Source organism: Theobroma umbraticum, unplaced genomic scaffold (assembly GCF_002168275.2).
Source record: "Theobroma umbraticum cultivar Fairchild unplaced genomic scaffold, ASM216827v3 scaffold_44.0, whole genome shotgun sequence".
Taxonomy (NCBI): Eukaryota; Viridiplantae; Streptophyta; class Magnoliopsida; order Malvales; family Malvaceae; genus Theobroma; species Theobroma umbraticum.
In genome coordinates, this window is record NW_018397255.1 from 3,975,442 (window position 1) to 3,991,669 (window position 16,228).

Below are 16,228 nucleotides of genomic sequence, written 5' to 3' on the forward strand. Positions count from 1 at the left end.
CAGGGGAATGCAAATTTATCATGAAAAAAATGCAGCTTCACAATGTTATGAATCGGTTTGAATTAAGATATTGAAGTGTAACATTAGCATCCCTGTACGCATATTCTCTTTTCTAGTGTCACCAAGCATCTTTTCAAAAACCAGCCTAATTGCACTTCCAAAAACAACGATGAAATGCTCTTACCATTTCTTGTGGACTATTTAAGTTATGGACTTGATGAAACATTTTGTGTTCCCTAACATTAAAGGTTCAGATAAAAGCATCAGCACTTGTATTCTAATGTGTTCAAAAAACAAACAAAAGCCTCCTAAACTTGCAGGTGAAGTGTTTCCATTCCAACAACAAAAAAGAGTGCTAGATCCTCTTTGTTCATTCTCAAGTAGTTTGTCAAGAATTTTGAACAACGATACAATGTGTGAAATATATCTGCTGTCATGCCACAGCAAATGAGAAATAGATGCAGCATGCAGAACAGTCACAGAACAATTGAATGTAGAATAAGAATATGGTAACTAGATGGCATTTGCCGCTAGCATAATCAATGGTTTTAGGCTGATATCATTATCATGGATTATTATACAACAATGGAAAATTTTACTCACTCCTGCTCCCACTAGATGGTTCAGATTTCTGCAAAAATTCTGACAATCCCTGCCTTAGAGCTCTGAGGTTTACTCCATTGCCAACATTGATGCTAGTGACTCCCATTTTTGATACCTGCAAAAACCATAAACAGATTTAGAAAACGAGGATATAAAAACTTCAGCAGTTAAGAAACCGAGCATAAATTGTTCATCACAAGAGAAAATTTTACCGCTTCTATGTTCCTATCCTCATCATCAAAGAACAGCATTGAACTAAATGGTACCCCAGTCCTCCTATGAATTCTCTGGAAATGCTCGGTTTTATGTGTCCAACTCGAGAATATCTCCTATAACACATGTGAAAATGGACCAAACTATCCGTTAAAAACCCAATTTAACAGAAGTAAAACCCCCAATCACGAAAATGAATCATTTCCACATATGAGCCCTTCATTCATCTTCAGCACAACCTAGTGGCTAACACCATGCTATTCCATAAAAAGTGCTTAGAAATTAAAACATATATGGTGGTAAATAGTAATCAAATAAACGACACAAGGACAAGATAAAAAGAATGACAAGAATCGTCCCTCACCTCGGCGACAAACATGGGCCGGATTCCTAGTTTATCGAGGAAAGTTTTGGCAATTTGGGGAGTTGGTGATCTAGAAGCTATAGCAATATCAATTCCCTTCTCCTTCAGGGCAAGTAATATGGCTTTAGCATGCTGATATAGATACGGTGTTTCATCCTCATCGCAGCACTCACTAACAACAATCAACATCAAGAAAACAATAAAATGGATCACCGCCACATTTACTACAATTTCTAAATAGCAGTTGTTAACAGTTAGAAATTGGAGCAGAAATTGTACCAATAAAAAGGCCAGAGAGTATAATCGAGATCGAATACGACCAAACAAGGCAGCTTCTGGAATTGGCCGATAATCTCCAGCGCTTCCTTCTTCGCTTTCTCCTCCCCTCCCATGTTTCTCGCTCGCTTGCAATTTCCCAAACGCAACCTTTGGCAGCCGTTTTACGTCCAGTTCCATGATTATAAAACGAAGAAAAGCGGAAAAACAGGGAAGGATAGATTTTTTTTTTTAATTTTGTCCGCAACCAAAAGAAAGGGCAAACACGAGCCGCCACGTAAGCCAACGTGGCAATCCAGGTGGCTAATTATTCACCACTTTAACAAATATAATTTCTCGAGTGCACATCATTGGCGAATGGTTCGCGGCACAGGTTAATTCTCTCTCTCTCTCTGCCTTTCTCAACGAATCTCCTGAGAGAAAAAATCGAGAAGAGCCAGTCTCCAAATTTCTGGGGAAAGCTTTTCGACGCCTGAGATTCTCCGCTCCGTCGTCGTTTCTTCCTCTTTAAAGTAACTATTATTTTCAAAGCCTTTAGAATTTATGTATCTATTTATGCTTTTTAAGAAGATTCTTCATTTTCAAACTTGGAATTCACTTGAAACTCTGTCATATTTAGCTTTGTTCTCACTTTGTTTGTGATAATTATATTTAAGATTCATGTTAACTCGGATGCCCAAAACTTTGCCTGTGAGTAGAAATTTTTTTTTATTATTAATTTCATTGCTTTTATCTGCTTTATTTTTTTCATTACAATTTTGAATTGATGAAAGTTTTTTTCTTTAATTTGTTTGCTTGATTGTATGTAATCTTGGATTATCAGAATCGATTCTCGGTATCTAATAATTAAAGTTATCTTCTTTTTCTTCTTCTTCTTCTTCTTCTTCTTCTTCTTTTTGGTTAAATTACCGCTCAAAATTATGTTATCCCTGTGGTGGAATTTTGAAAATTTCGAATTGAAAATTGATTAGGGTTTAAGGCATTTTTATTGTTCTTATTGATTAAACTGTTATTAATAAAAAACTATTATCTTCTGTTGCCGCATGAAATTCGTAATTTTCTATGGCAGGTTGAAGAGACGTGAGATTTTTGAAAAGTGTTTCACTTTCTTAATATCGATTTGGAGTGTAAATCTTAGCTATTACTGGAATACATTGTGGGCTTATGCTAATAGTGACACCCTGTAAAGGGCGGTCTCACTCCTACAATGTCTCTTGCTGGTTCTTTGCAATTGTCCCATGATTTGGGACTTTGCAGGAACCAGGGATACAATAAAAAGTTTAAGGTACAGGATTCCTTACTCCTTGTCTCTAAGAAAGCATATTGTATGCTGTTTGGTGTCTTTTTTTAATTTATATATTTGAATTTTCTTTTTCTTTTACCATTTTGTGTTTTCAGAGTGTATTGGGAAGGAGCAAATTGCATTTATTGAGTGCTACCCTCTCTTCTCATTCTTTGGTATGACTTCCGGCTCTAAGACTAGTGCTTCTTTGTTTAGGATACTGTTTCTCTGCTGTTAGGTGACTGAGATTGTGAACATTGAATTGTCAAAAGGAAGAAAACGTGTCACCTTATCAAGTGCATGCATATCTGCAATATGCATGTGGGATACTTGTTGCTTAAGTTTTTTTAGCTGTCTTGTCTTGTTTTTTGTGATTTGCTTCAAATTTGGTTAAGCCAAGTTAATTATAGGTGCATTACTTTTATAAATAGACATTAATATGATAGCTTTTGTTTGACAATATCATTGTTTCAAAGTGCATGGAAACTCTCACGAAGTGTAATTGCAGGTAAGTTTTTCTGCATTGTAGCATATTGTCATTATTTTGTCTATTCCAATCTCTCACAGTTATTATTGCAGTGATTGAACTATATTGTCAGAATTATTCTGGATGAAAGGCTAGATTTATGTTCTCCTTTTAACTTTTTATGTAAATATTACTTGGCTATCCCCATAGACTCTTATAAGCTGAAACCTTTGGTTTTATTGTCTATATTAGTGATTATATAATCGCAATTGTAGTTTGATGTCATACACTGCTTTGTATCCCTTCGAAAGGTGTTCTCGAGATATTTTTTCAATTTTTTGTGATGTTTGAGGATATCTTTGTCTTCTTCCCTTTTTGCCACAGGTTCTGCAACAAGATTCTTGGAGAATTCACCTCTCTGACAGTTTGTACAGGCCAATACATTCTGTTCCATACAGAAACAATGCTTTTAGGTGTCATGCTTTTCAAGTACCAGGCCAGATATTTGAACTTCCTGGTGTAAAAGCTGTATCTGTTGCAGTAACAAGGTGCCCTTTTACCCCTGTTCAGTTATTTACTTAAATGTGCAAGTATATTTGTCTTATTGAACTTCGGGATCGTTTGTGTGGTTATCTATTTCATACGGATAAATGCATTTTCTTATTATTTCAGCATTTCTAGTATTACTTTTTACTTGGATTCAAGTTCTAAGCATGTCTCTAAGTATTATTTAGGAGTAATTACTTTCTTCTGCTTCAGTTAATTTATATTTACATGTGGTTTCATGTTTCCATGAGAAGCATATTGTATAATTCTGTAAAAAAAAAAAGGTTGCTTTTCGGTATTATTTTAATGTTTACAAACTGCAATGATTTAATTGCAGTTAATATTAAGCCCTTCGTATCATGCAGGTCATATAATATCTTACAAGGTAGTCCTCTTGTATTTAAGTTGGTTCCAGCATTCGGTATTATAATTTTTGCCCTATGGGGTGTTGCACCACTTATTCGACAGAGTAGAAGCCTCCTTTTTCATGTATGTGCACTCCTTAAAGTTTCTGCTTAATTCTGTTATTTACCATGGTTAATATACATCTGGCCAAATTGAGTCAACGCATTATCTAATATTCTAAGATTACCTGCAGAAGAGTGATAATAGCTGGAAGAAGAGTAGAACACATTATATTACAACTTCTTATATTCAACCTTTGCTGCTGTGGACTGGAGCAATACTCATATGCAGGTGCCACTATCATGATGTGTTTTTGAAATGCAAAAGGAGCACTGTATTTTGCTGTTATAAAATGCAAAATCTAGTTTCAAGCGTTCAATAAGCATGCATATTATTTTTGTACTTCTTGCAGAACACTGGATCCATTGGTACTTCCTTCAGAAGCTAGCCAAGTTGTTAAGCAACGGCTTTTAAATTTTGTAAGATCATTGTCAACTGTGCTGGCCTTCGCATATTGCTTATCTAGGTGAGCATGCATTTTCTGTTTAAATCTTTCATCATAAAATGCTTTATGAGGATGGTCTCTGGCTTTAGTGTTATTTAATATTTGAAATTTTAGTATTATTTAATATAACAGACAAGTATTGCTTATTGCTGGTGGGCTCATCAGTGAATTTGTTACTGAAGTCCAGTTATATTTATTAAAAATAAATAAATAAAAAGAAAGCAATCCACTTCCAGTTTGTTTTCTACAGATGTTTCTCTCTAAAATAATCTAATGAAAGTCATAAAAATAACCTTCCAGCTATATCAACTAAAATTTTGTTAGGAGGAAAATGGTGACAGCTAAAGCTGTGAGGAGAAACATGGGGGAAGGCATGTGTTGCACACAGCTAGGGCTAGTATGAAGTGTGAATTGATTTGTCGGTGGATCTATAATATTTCTGAATCTTGTTCTACTGAAATTGATTTCTCAATGTTGATAATGTTTACCTCGTTGAATACTTCTTGATTGTTGTTTTCTAAAACACTTCCATGCAGCATGATTCAGCAACTGCAGAAATTCTTCATGGAAACAAGCAAGACCACTGATGATACGAGAAATGTAGGTGCCATTGCTGTAGCATAAACCATTTGATATTGATTACTAATCTTCTTGTTATTGCTATTGTTTATTGCAAAAAAATTGAAGTGCATGCGAAGTGTGGCTCTGATGCCTCCATTCATTACAGAGAGACCTATACTACACATCAGTTACCTTTCTTTACTATTATTTATGTACATACTTTTCTTGGTTGTATTAAGATAGCCCAAATTGCGATGTGTTCTAACTAATTCATTAACTTCTCTCGTTCTTTCGGCAGATGGGTTTCCAGTTTGCAGGGAAAGCTATATACTCTGCAGTTTGGATTGCTGCTGTGTCATTGTTCATGGAGTTGCTTGGTTTCTCTACTCAGAAATGGCTAACTGCTGGAGGTCTTGGGACAGTTTTGCTGACTCTTGCTGGTCGTGAGGTACACCTAAATAGCATTTTCATACAAATTCTTTGCAACTTATAGTTTTTCTGGAATATGCTTCACGTTCTTGGTGGTACCAATGGACAATTCTTTCTCTTTTTTTTTAAAGTAAAAATACTTTATTTTAACTGCATATTAGCAAGAACATTATAGATGATATAGGACAGGAATGTGGGTTTGCATGCAAAAATCTGATTATATGGTGGGCAAGAACTTGTGGTTGAACTGGGAGGTTGCTTTGGTAACAGTTTGATAGGTTTAAAGAGACTGATTAAGGACTGGTCAAATCTGAAACAATGCTACAAATAAGGGATAAGAGGAAGAAGAAGATAAAGATATACGCTCCACACCCACAGTTAGAAATCGCTTCATACAATCAAGAGACAGCATAACTGATCCTGCACCGATAACATCTGCAAAAATATATCAAACTTGTTCTTGATCAATTGAAAGAGATAACGTACTTACTTATAGTGTTCTAGTAGTCCTATTCTCACAAGGACTTAGAGATAGGAAACCACCAAAATTTGAACTATTAAAACAATAACAGAAGGAAACTGTAAAATAAACCCTTTAGGCTCAAATCGTGAGATTTTCTGCTAAGTTGTAAATTGCTAGAGTATCCCAGAAAACCCCAGGAAAACAAGAAATGAAATCAAACCCACAACTTTTAACATATGAAACATAAAACTAGTACTTTTTTGTTTTATCTTTTTCATGTCCTAAACGAGTCCAAGATGAAATAAAGATCAGTATTCCAAACGTTTTGAATGTTAATCTTGACTTTTCTTGATCCCTTTATTGTCTGTATCAGTATATGTATGTTCCAGTGCTTGACATTTTGCCGTTTGTTATTGTAGATATTCACAAATTTTCTCTCAAGTGCAATGATTCATGCAACTCGACCTTTTGTTGTGAATGAATGGATTCAAACAAAGATTGAGGGATATGAAGTTTCTGGAACCGTTGAGGTTTGTATTTGAACCCTGTCTCTGAATAAAGCTGTTCAGAGAAAAAGGTGGACATCTTACTTAAATATACTTTATGATTATGGTGTTTGTTTTAGATCTCCAAATTATGATTGGGTTTTAATGATGTGATTCCCTTAGTGCACTTAAAAAGCAACAGGCATCATCTGAAGATTTTCTTATATGGATCTTAATGTTCTTTTCATATTCAGCATGTCGGTTGGTGGTCACCAACAATAGTAAGAGGGGAAGATCGTGAAGCCGTTCATATTCCAAACCATAAATTTACAGTAAATGTTGTGAGAAATCTCAGTCAGAAAACTCATTGGCGCATTAAAACTCACCTGGCCATCAGTCACTTGGATGTCAATAAGATTAATGTAAGGAGTTATCCCAGCATGTAATAAATTCTAATTCACCTTTGGAGACATTGAATTGTCTTTAGAGTGTTTCCTTTTTATACATTTTTTATGAACCCTTTTGTTCGTGCAGAATATAGTTGCCGACATGCGCAAGGTCTTGGCCAAGAATCCTCAGGTTGAGCAGCAGAGATTGCACAGAAGAGTATTTCTAGAAAATGTCAATCCTGAAAATCAGTCTCTTTTGGTTCGTGTTGAACATCTGAACTTTTTATGTGATCATTCCTTTCATCATGACTTGGTGACTTGTTTTACAATCATCACTCTTTGATAGATTCTTTGGTCAGCAATGTCGCTAGACATTAAAAGGATTTGCCTCATCCAGTGTCTTTTTATATTTCATGTCATGTGGTATGAGGGTGTGATGTGGTTAGATACCTTTTCCATTCAAATCTTACCAACCAAAAGGCATTTTGCAATCTGTTTATGGTAGCAGGTGCTTTGTCTTTAAAGTCGAATCATATCAACCTCTGAGTACTGACCTTTTCCTGATGCCTTTTTGAGTGATGTTTAAATTTTTATACTTTATTGATATGGTCTATGTATATTTCCTTTAAGCATTTCTAAGCATCTGTATGATCCAAGAACTACCATTTTTAGTTTCTTTCTCTTAAAACTTTTGACAAGAGGTATAATAAACATATTTATGGTTTGCCCCTTTCTGGTATAATGAGAAACAATAATTTAAGATTTTGAAGATTTATAAAATGAGAAAAAAAGAAACATGAATCTTATTACTAGCACTGAGACCTGACATCTTAGATGCATTAGTTATTGTGCAAGCTTGTGTCTATCATCTATGTCTGATGATTTTCTTTCCGTCATTCTTTCTTATTTGACAGATACTGGTGTCCTGTTTTGTAAAGACTTCCCATCTTGAAGAGTATCTATGTGTCAAGGTGAGAGGATATTTGTATTGAAATTTCTACCTTTTAATGATGGATGTGGCCTGTGCAAGTGGATTTCAGGGTGTTTGGGTGCATCAATGACAATGGCTGTGGTGCAACATGGTAGAAAAATTTGCTTATAACTTTGTTGGCAGCATTAAATGCTTGCCAGTATGGTATTATTAATTTGGTACAGATCCAAGAGAATATTAAAATAATCAATTATATCAAACAAGTATCGGAAATGAATCACTGTCCAACATTTGGAGAGGTATAACAAATAAATATTTAAAGACAACTTATTCACAGTTTTCTGTTGAAATAAGTATGCTTATATTTTATTAGAAGGCTGCTCAAGAAGCCTTTCATAGATGTTATCCTCTTTATCACAAGCAATGGTTTTATAGAGTTATCCTTTTGTTTGTCGTTTTTTTGGTGGTATATGCCTGCAATAGGGTGCTGATATAACATTCTATAACATCTGTTGGTTTGTTATGAAAAAAGAAGCCTTTTGATTATTTTTAGAATATTTCTTGTCAGTGAAAGTGTCTTTTTTTAAGGTTGATATATTTGAGTGGATCCATTATTTGTCTCTGTGGTTGATGATTCAGGAAGCTATACTTTTGGATCTCCTTAGAGTCATCAGCCATCACCGTGCCCGGCTTGCCACACCAATTCGCACTGTGCAGAAAATATATAGTGATGCTGACTGGGAAAATATACCATTTGCAGACTCAGTCTATAGCCATGGTGGAGTGCCATCTAACAGGCCCCTGTTACTTATTGAACCGTCTTACAAGATCAATGGCGAAGATAGAACAAAAGGCCGTTCCTCACGTCCAGCTGGAGAACAAGACAGTAAAACCACAGCTCGGCCTAGTGCTGACACTAAAGCAGACAAGGCAGGAGCAACACCAAAGCCTGACTCCAAGGCTAAAGGAGCACCATCAATTGAACCCAAAGCAGATGCCAAGATTGGAGAAACTCCAAATTCTGACACCAAGGAGGACCTTAAGGCTGCATTTGCATCAACATCTGATCTCAAGACAGATGATAAAGTGGCTATGAAATCACCATCAAAATCTGTCCCGAAAACAAGTTCCAATGCCACGGAAACATATAGTCCTGACCAAAAAGTTCTCGATTCAATCTCTGATAATTCTCCCCAAAACAAAAAGGTCACTGACAAGCAACAGAAAAATGCAAGGCAGAGTAGCAAGTTAGATAATCCTTCAGTATCGTCACCAGATACCGGTATTGACAAAGCAGGTGGGTTACGAGAACCTCTCCAATCAAAACAGGATGGTGAGAGGCTGCCAGTCTCTCAGCCACCAATAGCAAGACCTGTCTTGGAGGAAAATATTGTCCTTGGTGTTGCATTAGGGGGCTCAAAGAGAACACTACCCATTGAAGAAGGGATGACTCCATCCCCAGCAGATGCAAAAGAAATGGCTTCTGCGAGCCGGAATGGAACTGGATCCACTGCTGAGGATAAGAAAGATGGTCAGGTTCGGTCCTCCCCTAGTACCCCTGACGAACAGTGATGTATGTGAAAGCTAACTACTGATCCCCTGAGCCATATACTTGAATTATCTAACACTTCTCCTGACACCTACATTGTGGAGCTGTATTTTTATCAAATTGTCCCATACGTGTATATTTTCTTCTGATCACTCTTTCATTATTAATTTTCAAAATCTGTTTATCTTGAAAGCCTCGGCAATATATCATTTTCAATTTTACATTTTTGATGATTGTAGAATCAATCAATATTAAAAGCAATTTGAGGCTCGTTTTGCATGGTTTATTATACCAAGATGTTGGCAAATAATCTAGGACTGTAATTGAGCAGATTAGTAGCTCTGCTAGTATACTATGGAGGCAGAGCAACATTCACGCTGTCATCGGAAGTTGCCGACTATGTTGCGTCCTTATCTTTTTCCCTTCTTTTCTTCTCTTGATTTCATTATGGTTAATGAATCCAGAACTCCATGAACCACAGCTTTCAAACAAAGCAAAGCCATGGCTGTTCTTTAGGTTATCGTGCAATCTCTTCATCTAACATGCACCGTGCATTAAAGAGTCAATTCAGCAGAGAGGAGTCTGAGCTTTGACCCACCGGAATACTTGATGGAAACAAGGCTGGACAGGGAAAATGAGAGAAGAGGCTGAAAATTGATGATTCCCACCATTTTTAAGTGTTCACACCAAGCAGAGATGACTTGGTTAGCCTTTTTATTTATTTATTTTTTCTTTCTCCCTCCAATTATTCATTATAACTGTATCTTTTAGAACATAACAGAACATGAATCGGGTAGTAGAGTATCACTCCCTTGTTTTCAGATGTCTAATCAGTCGATAATTTTATTGTGTGATCAACCAAGAACGAGATCGACGTATCAAGCAATTTCTTCAGTCCATGACTGTATTCAATAACCCTTAAAAGGTCATTCTTTGCTCTCACCTATGGGCTAGAACCACGTGCAGTTTGCAAGTACAGAAATAGAGCCACCACTTCAAAAATACGAGTATATTGAATTAGATATAGCGCCCGCCAACTGCCAAGGAAAACTCTAATCTCTTAAGCGAGAACATAGATGTTTGATGTAATATTGACCTGAGAAAGGTTGTACAGACAGCTTCACAGGCAGAGATATGCAACAAACACATCCCAGATCTGCCAACTATACGTCACATACTCCACTCCACAGTCCATACTCGAGGATCCACAATGAATTTGATGCTAACAACCCCACCCTCGATATAAATTACCACCGTCCATACACTACACAATACCGACTAACAACGCTAGCTGTAATACTTTTATCTAAATGGGGTTGCTGCTTATTTATGATGCCAATAGTACAAGCCACAAATAATAGCTGCAGTATTAAAATCAATAAAATACTGAAGGTACTCTCACTTCCTTCAGCACGTCCTCCTTTATGGCTTAAGCTTGGCACATGCAATCAGGTGCAGGATATGTATATATGGACTGTTTTGGTTTCCTTAACTTGAGTTGGCCCTGCCTGTTTTGATGCCCTTCCACCACAGCCTGCCGGAATTCTGACCAACTAATACTTTTGTTAAGGAAGAGTTGGCCCAAGAGAGCCATATTAGGCTTTATGGTCTTCAGGTTCTCAAAAGTTCGATGTCCCATCTGTTTGCATCATAGCAATTGTCATCTATTAGAGGGTTGAGATGTATCTCATTAACTTAGCAGAATGCTAGAAAATCACAAAAACTGTAAAGTACTGCACTTGCACAAAATTGTTTGAAAATATTCCCCACCACCACCATCCTAAAAGACGATGAAGTCTATGCCTTTATTCCACATATCAGCTTTCTAATAGGGCACCAAAACCATCCATTGGTTAAAACACTCCACATTCAACCCAATGAGAATTCAACACATATTATCTGTTAATGATATCCAGCAGCAAAGTGGAAAGTTCTGTATCTATAAGTAATTCCAGGCTATAGATATGTGATACCACCCTGTAGACAGCCAGAGGATACTCACCAAAGCATTGTGCATATTCCCAGGAGAAGCTGAGACAAAGATGTCACTATGCATACCAACATAGTAATCAACTGCAGCTAACAAAGAAGCCTTTCCTTTTATATGGACCCTCTCCTCCGAAGAGGCAAGGCTCTTTTTGTTTTCCATCAGTGGGAACAGCTCTCGTAGGGTGGAAATCCTAGCTTCCCCACCATATACCTGAAATATGTGGCCATTTGATGAATAAATTGGGGAGAGAGTGCACCATATATATGAAGAAGTTGTTAAGGAAAGGATAGGGGAGAGGAGAACATTGCAAAACCAAAATTCCAAGGACAACGGACCTTGTGGGAGGCAAGATAAAGACGAGTACTATTGTCAAAACCCAGAGCTGCTAGAAGCAGTCCAATTTCCTCAGGAGTCAATGGGCAACGGCCCTGACTTCTCAACTCTTCATCAGTAAACTGAGAATTGAGAACCCTTCCTTGCCAAATTGTTTGTCGGTACTTGGCCAGAGCCAATTTTTCAGCTTTGCCCCCACCAAAATCACAGGCTGAATGGGCAGCCATATCCTGCATGTATACAAGGTAAGTGAGGGAGCCAGTAAAGAAAAATTGCAGACCAATTAAAATGAAATGGGTCAATCACATGTTAAATTAGTTTTTCCAATTGTTAAAACTTGTCGAAAGGACTGATGCAGAAAGGGTGCTACAGCCGTGTAAGAATATTATTTTCACAACAGCATGGCCATCTCACCTTTTTCATGGACATCGCATCTATAAGCTATGCAAGCCGATAGCGTATGAGGTCTAAAAGATGAAATACATACCCTCATAGTGGAGCTTAAGGATTAGGAGCAACAAGTTCAAGCATATGGAAAACTTCAAAATTACACTTACGGGGAGGAAACAAGAGGAGGAAAAGGCAGAAGGTTCCAATCAATTTGATCCCTTTTACTCTTTCTTTTAATATGCACAATGATATTTTAAACTAAAGCTTATAAAAAAACCAATATCACATTCTTAAAGCACAAGGATCTTAAATCTATAGGATAAGTAGGTTATACCTTATCAAACCGAAGGTGTACCACGACAAATTTCTGAGGCCTTCGTTTGTCATTTTGATCGGTGGTCTCCCTGAGATAGTTAGTGCTAAGTGCTTCACTTTCACCAGGAGGATACCTGAGGCGATGGACAAGGGCATCTCCAAGTGCTCTAATGTGCGGAACAAAGACTAATGCTCTAAAGTTGACTTTACAACGTAGTTTCTGGATCTCACTTTGCAAGTTGTCAAAAGACAAGCGGTGAGAGAATGGAGAAATTGCAGCAATCCCGTAACTGTGCCAAAATATGACATGTTATATAGATCACATAAATTGGCAAGAACTAGGTTAAAATCACAAAACACAACTAACAGGTCCGTCCACATTTCCTAATGATGAGAGAATGGAGAAATTGAAGCAATCCCGTAACTGTGCCAAAATATGACATGTTATATAGATCACATAAATTGGCAAGTAAGAACTAGGTTAAAATCACAAAACACAACTAACAGGTCAGTTCATATTTCCTAATTAAATTGGAACCATAATAGTGAAATCAACTCTATATGTACATTAATTATGAATTTAACCAATCCAGAAAAGCATCAAATTATCAAGTGTCTCATTATGCATAAAAGTGCAATATCCACAAAGGGATAGATGGAGAGAACAAATCAAGTGCATGTTTATGTCTAATGCCCCACAACAGAGTACAAAGTACTTGATCTGGTACAAAAGGTCCTTAGGCCCAAAATTTTTAAAAGCAACTAAACTGTGTATCCAAATCAAAAGGTTCAGGTTGCCACCAACCTTTCTAGTACAGGCAAGACATTCTCAAGATACCAGTTTGCAGATGCATGAACAGGTGCTCTTTTAATTCTGGTGGCTCGAATAGCAGTGGCATAGTACTCCCTTGTGCTCCAGGAGAATTCATCAGGCAGTTCTTTGACAATTGAAATGTCATCCTTCAATACATTAATAAAGTGATCCACATCAAATATATCCATGAATGTGCTGCAGGGAAAATAATTACTTCAGAAAAATGCCTCCTTAAAACTGAGGCAAAAACTACACATTTCCATTTGAAATAAGAAATGGAAGGGAAAATTTCCATCCACACAAAGTACCTTGAATCTTGCCAAACAGGATTTACTTCAAGATGCGGGATCACAAGGGTTGCATTCAGTATTTTAGCAACAGCAACAGCATCGCATATCTAAAAAAACAAAAACAAAAAAACCCTAAATATCTGACTATCTAACTGCTTTTCAAGAGACTAAAAAATATTTAATCAAGAGAACTATAAGTATTGAATGCTTTGTAATTCTTGACTCCTCTAAGTACTATAAATGCAAATGAATACCTACCCCCATTCTTTGCTGGTTCAGTCCCCCATCAAGAAATACCTGCAGATATCCTTCAGATATCTGTGGCAATGCTGCTCAAAGTAATCGTAGGGCAAAATCCAAGAAAAATTATCATGATCAGGACATATAGGACAAAATGATTAATACCACAAACTGAAGTCTCATAACTCAGAATGCTGATGATAAAAAGAATCCAAAACTAGAAATCTCATTGGTGATCACTCACAAGGGGCATTTACACATTCAAGACACGGTCTCCACCCTTGGTCAGCCAAAGGAGCCCAGAGATCAGACTGCTCTCCATTGGACTGCATAGGAAAATAGAAGTAAATCAAACAGCAAAATTACAAGTCATAATACGGTCAGAAACGGAAAATAACAACATATGCATGTGCAGGCACACAAACACACAGATGCTGCTTAACAAACATCTACTCACATTTTCGCGTTGCAAGGCACTCCTGAGTAAAGGTAAATGTCTAGGTTTCGGAACATTCCACTCCTGCAACCAACGTCAAAGGGCACAATTAGTCAATTCCCTTTCCGAGCCCAAGAAATAGTTTAACATCCAGCTAGTTGAAGTCCATTTCCTTCCCAAAGATCAAATTACAAGCATTTATCATGCTAACACTCAGCAGTCAGCACAAATTACTACACGGATAATTTTATCTTCTTTTATGGTCTATTTCGAGGCTCCAAACTCCGTTCCTTGCACAAAATCCCATCACCAATTGATTAATGTGGGAATTACGCACCCGCCAAGAGTCAAGGCTGACGAAGTATTGGTGTTACTATTACAACAAGCCTTTCTATTTTTGTGAATTTTGTGCGCAAAGATATTCAATAAACCAAAAGAATTAGAGAATTAGCGAAGGCTAAAGAACATTTACAAGAATGGAAGAAAAGGTCACTTGCTGACCATTATTTTCAATTTTCCAGTTCAAGTAAATTAACTCATATATTACCAAGACAAAAATTCCAGGTTGGCATAATTTTCAATGAAACGATGTAATCATCAGACACTTTGCTAAATAAGCTTGCCACATAGCCACAAACTTCTGTCGGCAAAATAAACTCAAACTAATCCTCAGTTTCCATTTTTAGTAAACTGGAAACCTTTCATTGAACAACCTCAAACTTCCCATTTCTCAGTTTCACGAATTTTCTACAAAAGAAAATTAGAACCCAGAACCCATTTTCAATTGAGAAAAGAGTATTTCACAACAGAAAAAGAAAAGTATATGAACATACCGAGAATGTAGAAGGGGAAGCATGGCTGAATGGAGTAAACAAACAAGGCAAAAAAACTGGGAAAAGCAACACAAATAACCCAGCAATTACTTCTCTTCTAAGCGGCTGATAACAATGACTCTGGTAATGAAACCTCATCATTTTTTCCCCTTAAAGCCGAGAAACCCAGATCTCCAAAATGACCACTTTCCTCAGTTTTTTCTCTTTTTCTTTCCTTTCTTTTGGCTTTGATAGGCCTTGATAATGAAAGTCACTCAAACAAGCAACACCAAAACAAAAAATGTAATCAACAGCCAAAAAGAAGAAGCTCAATTCAACAAGCACCCAACATCACATGAACAACTCTCTCTCTTTCTCTTTCTCGTTTCTTTCATTCTCTCACTTTCTGGCCTTAGTTAAGGCATCTCACATGGACACCTGTACAGCTTGATTATGGAAAACTGTGTCCTTTTCCAAAGGGACCCCATCCAAAAAAAAACCCCATAGATAAAGTTTAAAGCTTTTTGCTTGTGCATGAAAAAACACAGTAAAAATTTATTTTAGTAGTACATCATAAATAAAAATCAGTAAAAATCCCTTCTTTTCATAAATTTTTTCTTTCTAGGATTGAGAAAAAATTAGACCGTTAGGTGTTGGTGGGGTTTTTGTGAAACTTTTGATTAAAGGTCTCATCTTTGTTAGTGAACAGTAATGAGAATGTGATCAGACCACCGACACTGCCATTGGAACTATTAATTCCTTTAAGGTTTAAGCGTAAATATAAATATGGGAGATGTGATATCATGAATCTGGGCCCCCCAATGTTTCTGACAAATCGCTTCTCAGTCTTGTCTAAAATTAAAGTGAACAAGTTTGTCAATTTAGGCTCCAAATTCAATGGATTCTCTCCTGCTATATTATGGTTTCTTCATATGCTCATTTCATCATAAACATATTGTAACTCATAAATATGAATATTATTTATTGAAATTATAAAAAAGTAAAAGAAATTTTGTTAATTTTAGTGATTGGTTCAATTAAAGGAGAAAATTTTGGGTGTTTAAAGGAAGCACCTTTCTTGATGTCTTAGTCTTCTTATCTTTTATACCCTGTCAAGGTCAGGGATGCTTTCTTCTGTTTT

The 16,228-nt window shown here is 36.7% G+C and overlaps 3 protein-coding genes across 3 annotated transcripts; 1 reads left to right on the top strand and 2 right to left on the bottom strand.

Annotated features, from left to right (window-relative positions):
- Positions 1-334: 334 nt before the first annotated feature.
- Positions 335-1,627, bottom strand: LOC110408833 (uncharacterized). Its single transcript, XM_021417940.2, has 4 exons — positions 1,460-1,627; positions 1,181-1,352; positions 816-932; positions 335-718 (listed from the first exon to the last, which is right to left on the bottom strand). The coding sequence occupies exons 1-4, from the start codon at positions 1,570-1,572 to the stop codon at positions 596-598; spliced, it is 525 nt and encodes a 174-aa protein (XP_021273615.1). The 5' UTR covers positions 1,573-1,627; the 3' UTR covers positions 335-595.
- Positions 1,628-1,807: 180 nt separating this feature from the next.
- MSL2 (MSCS-like 2) lies at positions 1,808-9,659 on the top strand. The gene is made up of 14 exons (XM_021417941.1): positions 1,808-1,968; positions 2,526-2,741; positions 2,855-2,914; positions 3,589-3,752; positions 4,116-4,239; positions 4,349-4,446; positions 4,568-4,681; positions 5,197-5,260; positions 5,520-5,669; positions 6,533-6,643; positions 6,853-7,020; positions 7,133-7,246; positions 7,902-7,958; positions 8,558-9,659. Exons 2-14 carry the CDS (start codon positions 2,664-2,666, stop codon positions 9,488-9,490), a joined length of 2,235 nt encoding a protein of 744 aa, XP_021273616.1. The 5' UTR covers positions 1,808-1,968; positions 2,526-2,663; the 3' UTR covers positions 9,491-9,659.
- An 868-nt stretch (positions 9,660-10,527) lies between these two features.
- Positions 10,528-15,530, bottom strand: LOC110408836 (O-fucosyltransferase family protein). The gene is made up of 10 exons (XM_021417942.2): positions 15,109-15,530; positions 14,297-14,359; positions 14,084-14,165; positions 13,858-13,928; positions 13,618-13,706; positions 13,301-13,504; positions 12,515-12,785; positions 11,793-12,020; positions 11,470-11,667; positions 10,528-11,106 (listed from the first exon to the last, which is right to left on the bottom strand). Exons 1-10 carry the CDS (start codon positions 15,247-15,249, stop codon positions 10,897-10,899), a joined length of 1,557 nt encoding a protein of 518 aa, XP_021273617.1. The 5' UTR covers positions 15,250-15,530; the 3' UTR covers positions 10,528-10,896.
- Positions 15,531-16,228: the final 698 nt, after the last annotated feature.

Coding starts and splice junctions, on each gene's coding strand:
- MSL2 (XM_021417941.1), top strand. CDS start 2,664: ATGTCTCTTGCTGGTTCTTTGCAATTGTCCCATGATTTGGGACTTTGC. Junction 4,682..5,196: donor TTCGCATATTGCTTATCTAG/GTGAGCATGCAT, acceptor ACTTCCATGCAG/CATGATTCAGCAACTGCAGA. Junction 5,670..6,532: donor TGACTCTTGCTGGTCGTGAG/GTACACCTAAAT, acceptor TTGTTATTGTAG/ATATTCACAAATTTTCTCTC.
- LOC110408836 (XM_021417942.2), bottom strand. CDS start 15,249: ATGATGAGGTTTCATTACCAGAGTCATTGTTATCAGCCGCTTAGAAGA. Junction 13,707..13,857: donor TGAACCAGCAAAGAATGGGG/GTAGGTATTCAT, acceptor TTGTTTTTTTAG/ATATGCGATGCTGTTGCTGT. Junction 12,786..13,300: donor GTCTTGCCTGTACTAGAAAG/GTTGGTGGCAAC, acceptor ATTTTGGCACAG/TTACGGGATTGCTGCAATTT.
- LOC110408833 (XM_021417940.2), bottom strand. CDS start 1,572: ATGGGAGGGGAGGAGAAAGCGAAGAAGGAAGCGCTGGAGATTATCGGC. Junction 1,353..1,459: donor ACTCTCTGGCCTTTTTATTG/GTACAATTTCTG, acceptor GATTGTTGTTAG/TGAGTGCTGCGATGAGGATG. Junction 933..1,180: donor GGCCCATGTTTGTCGCCGAG/GTGAGGGACGAT, acceptor CATGTGTTATAG/GAGATATTCTCGAGTTGGAC.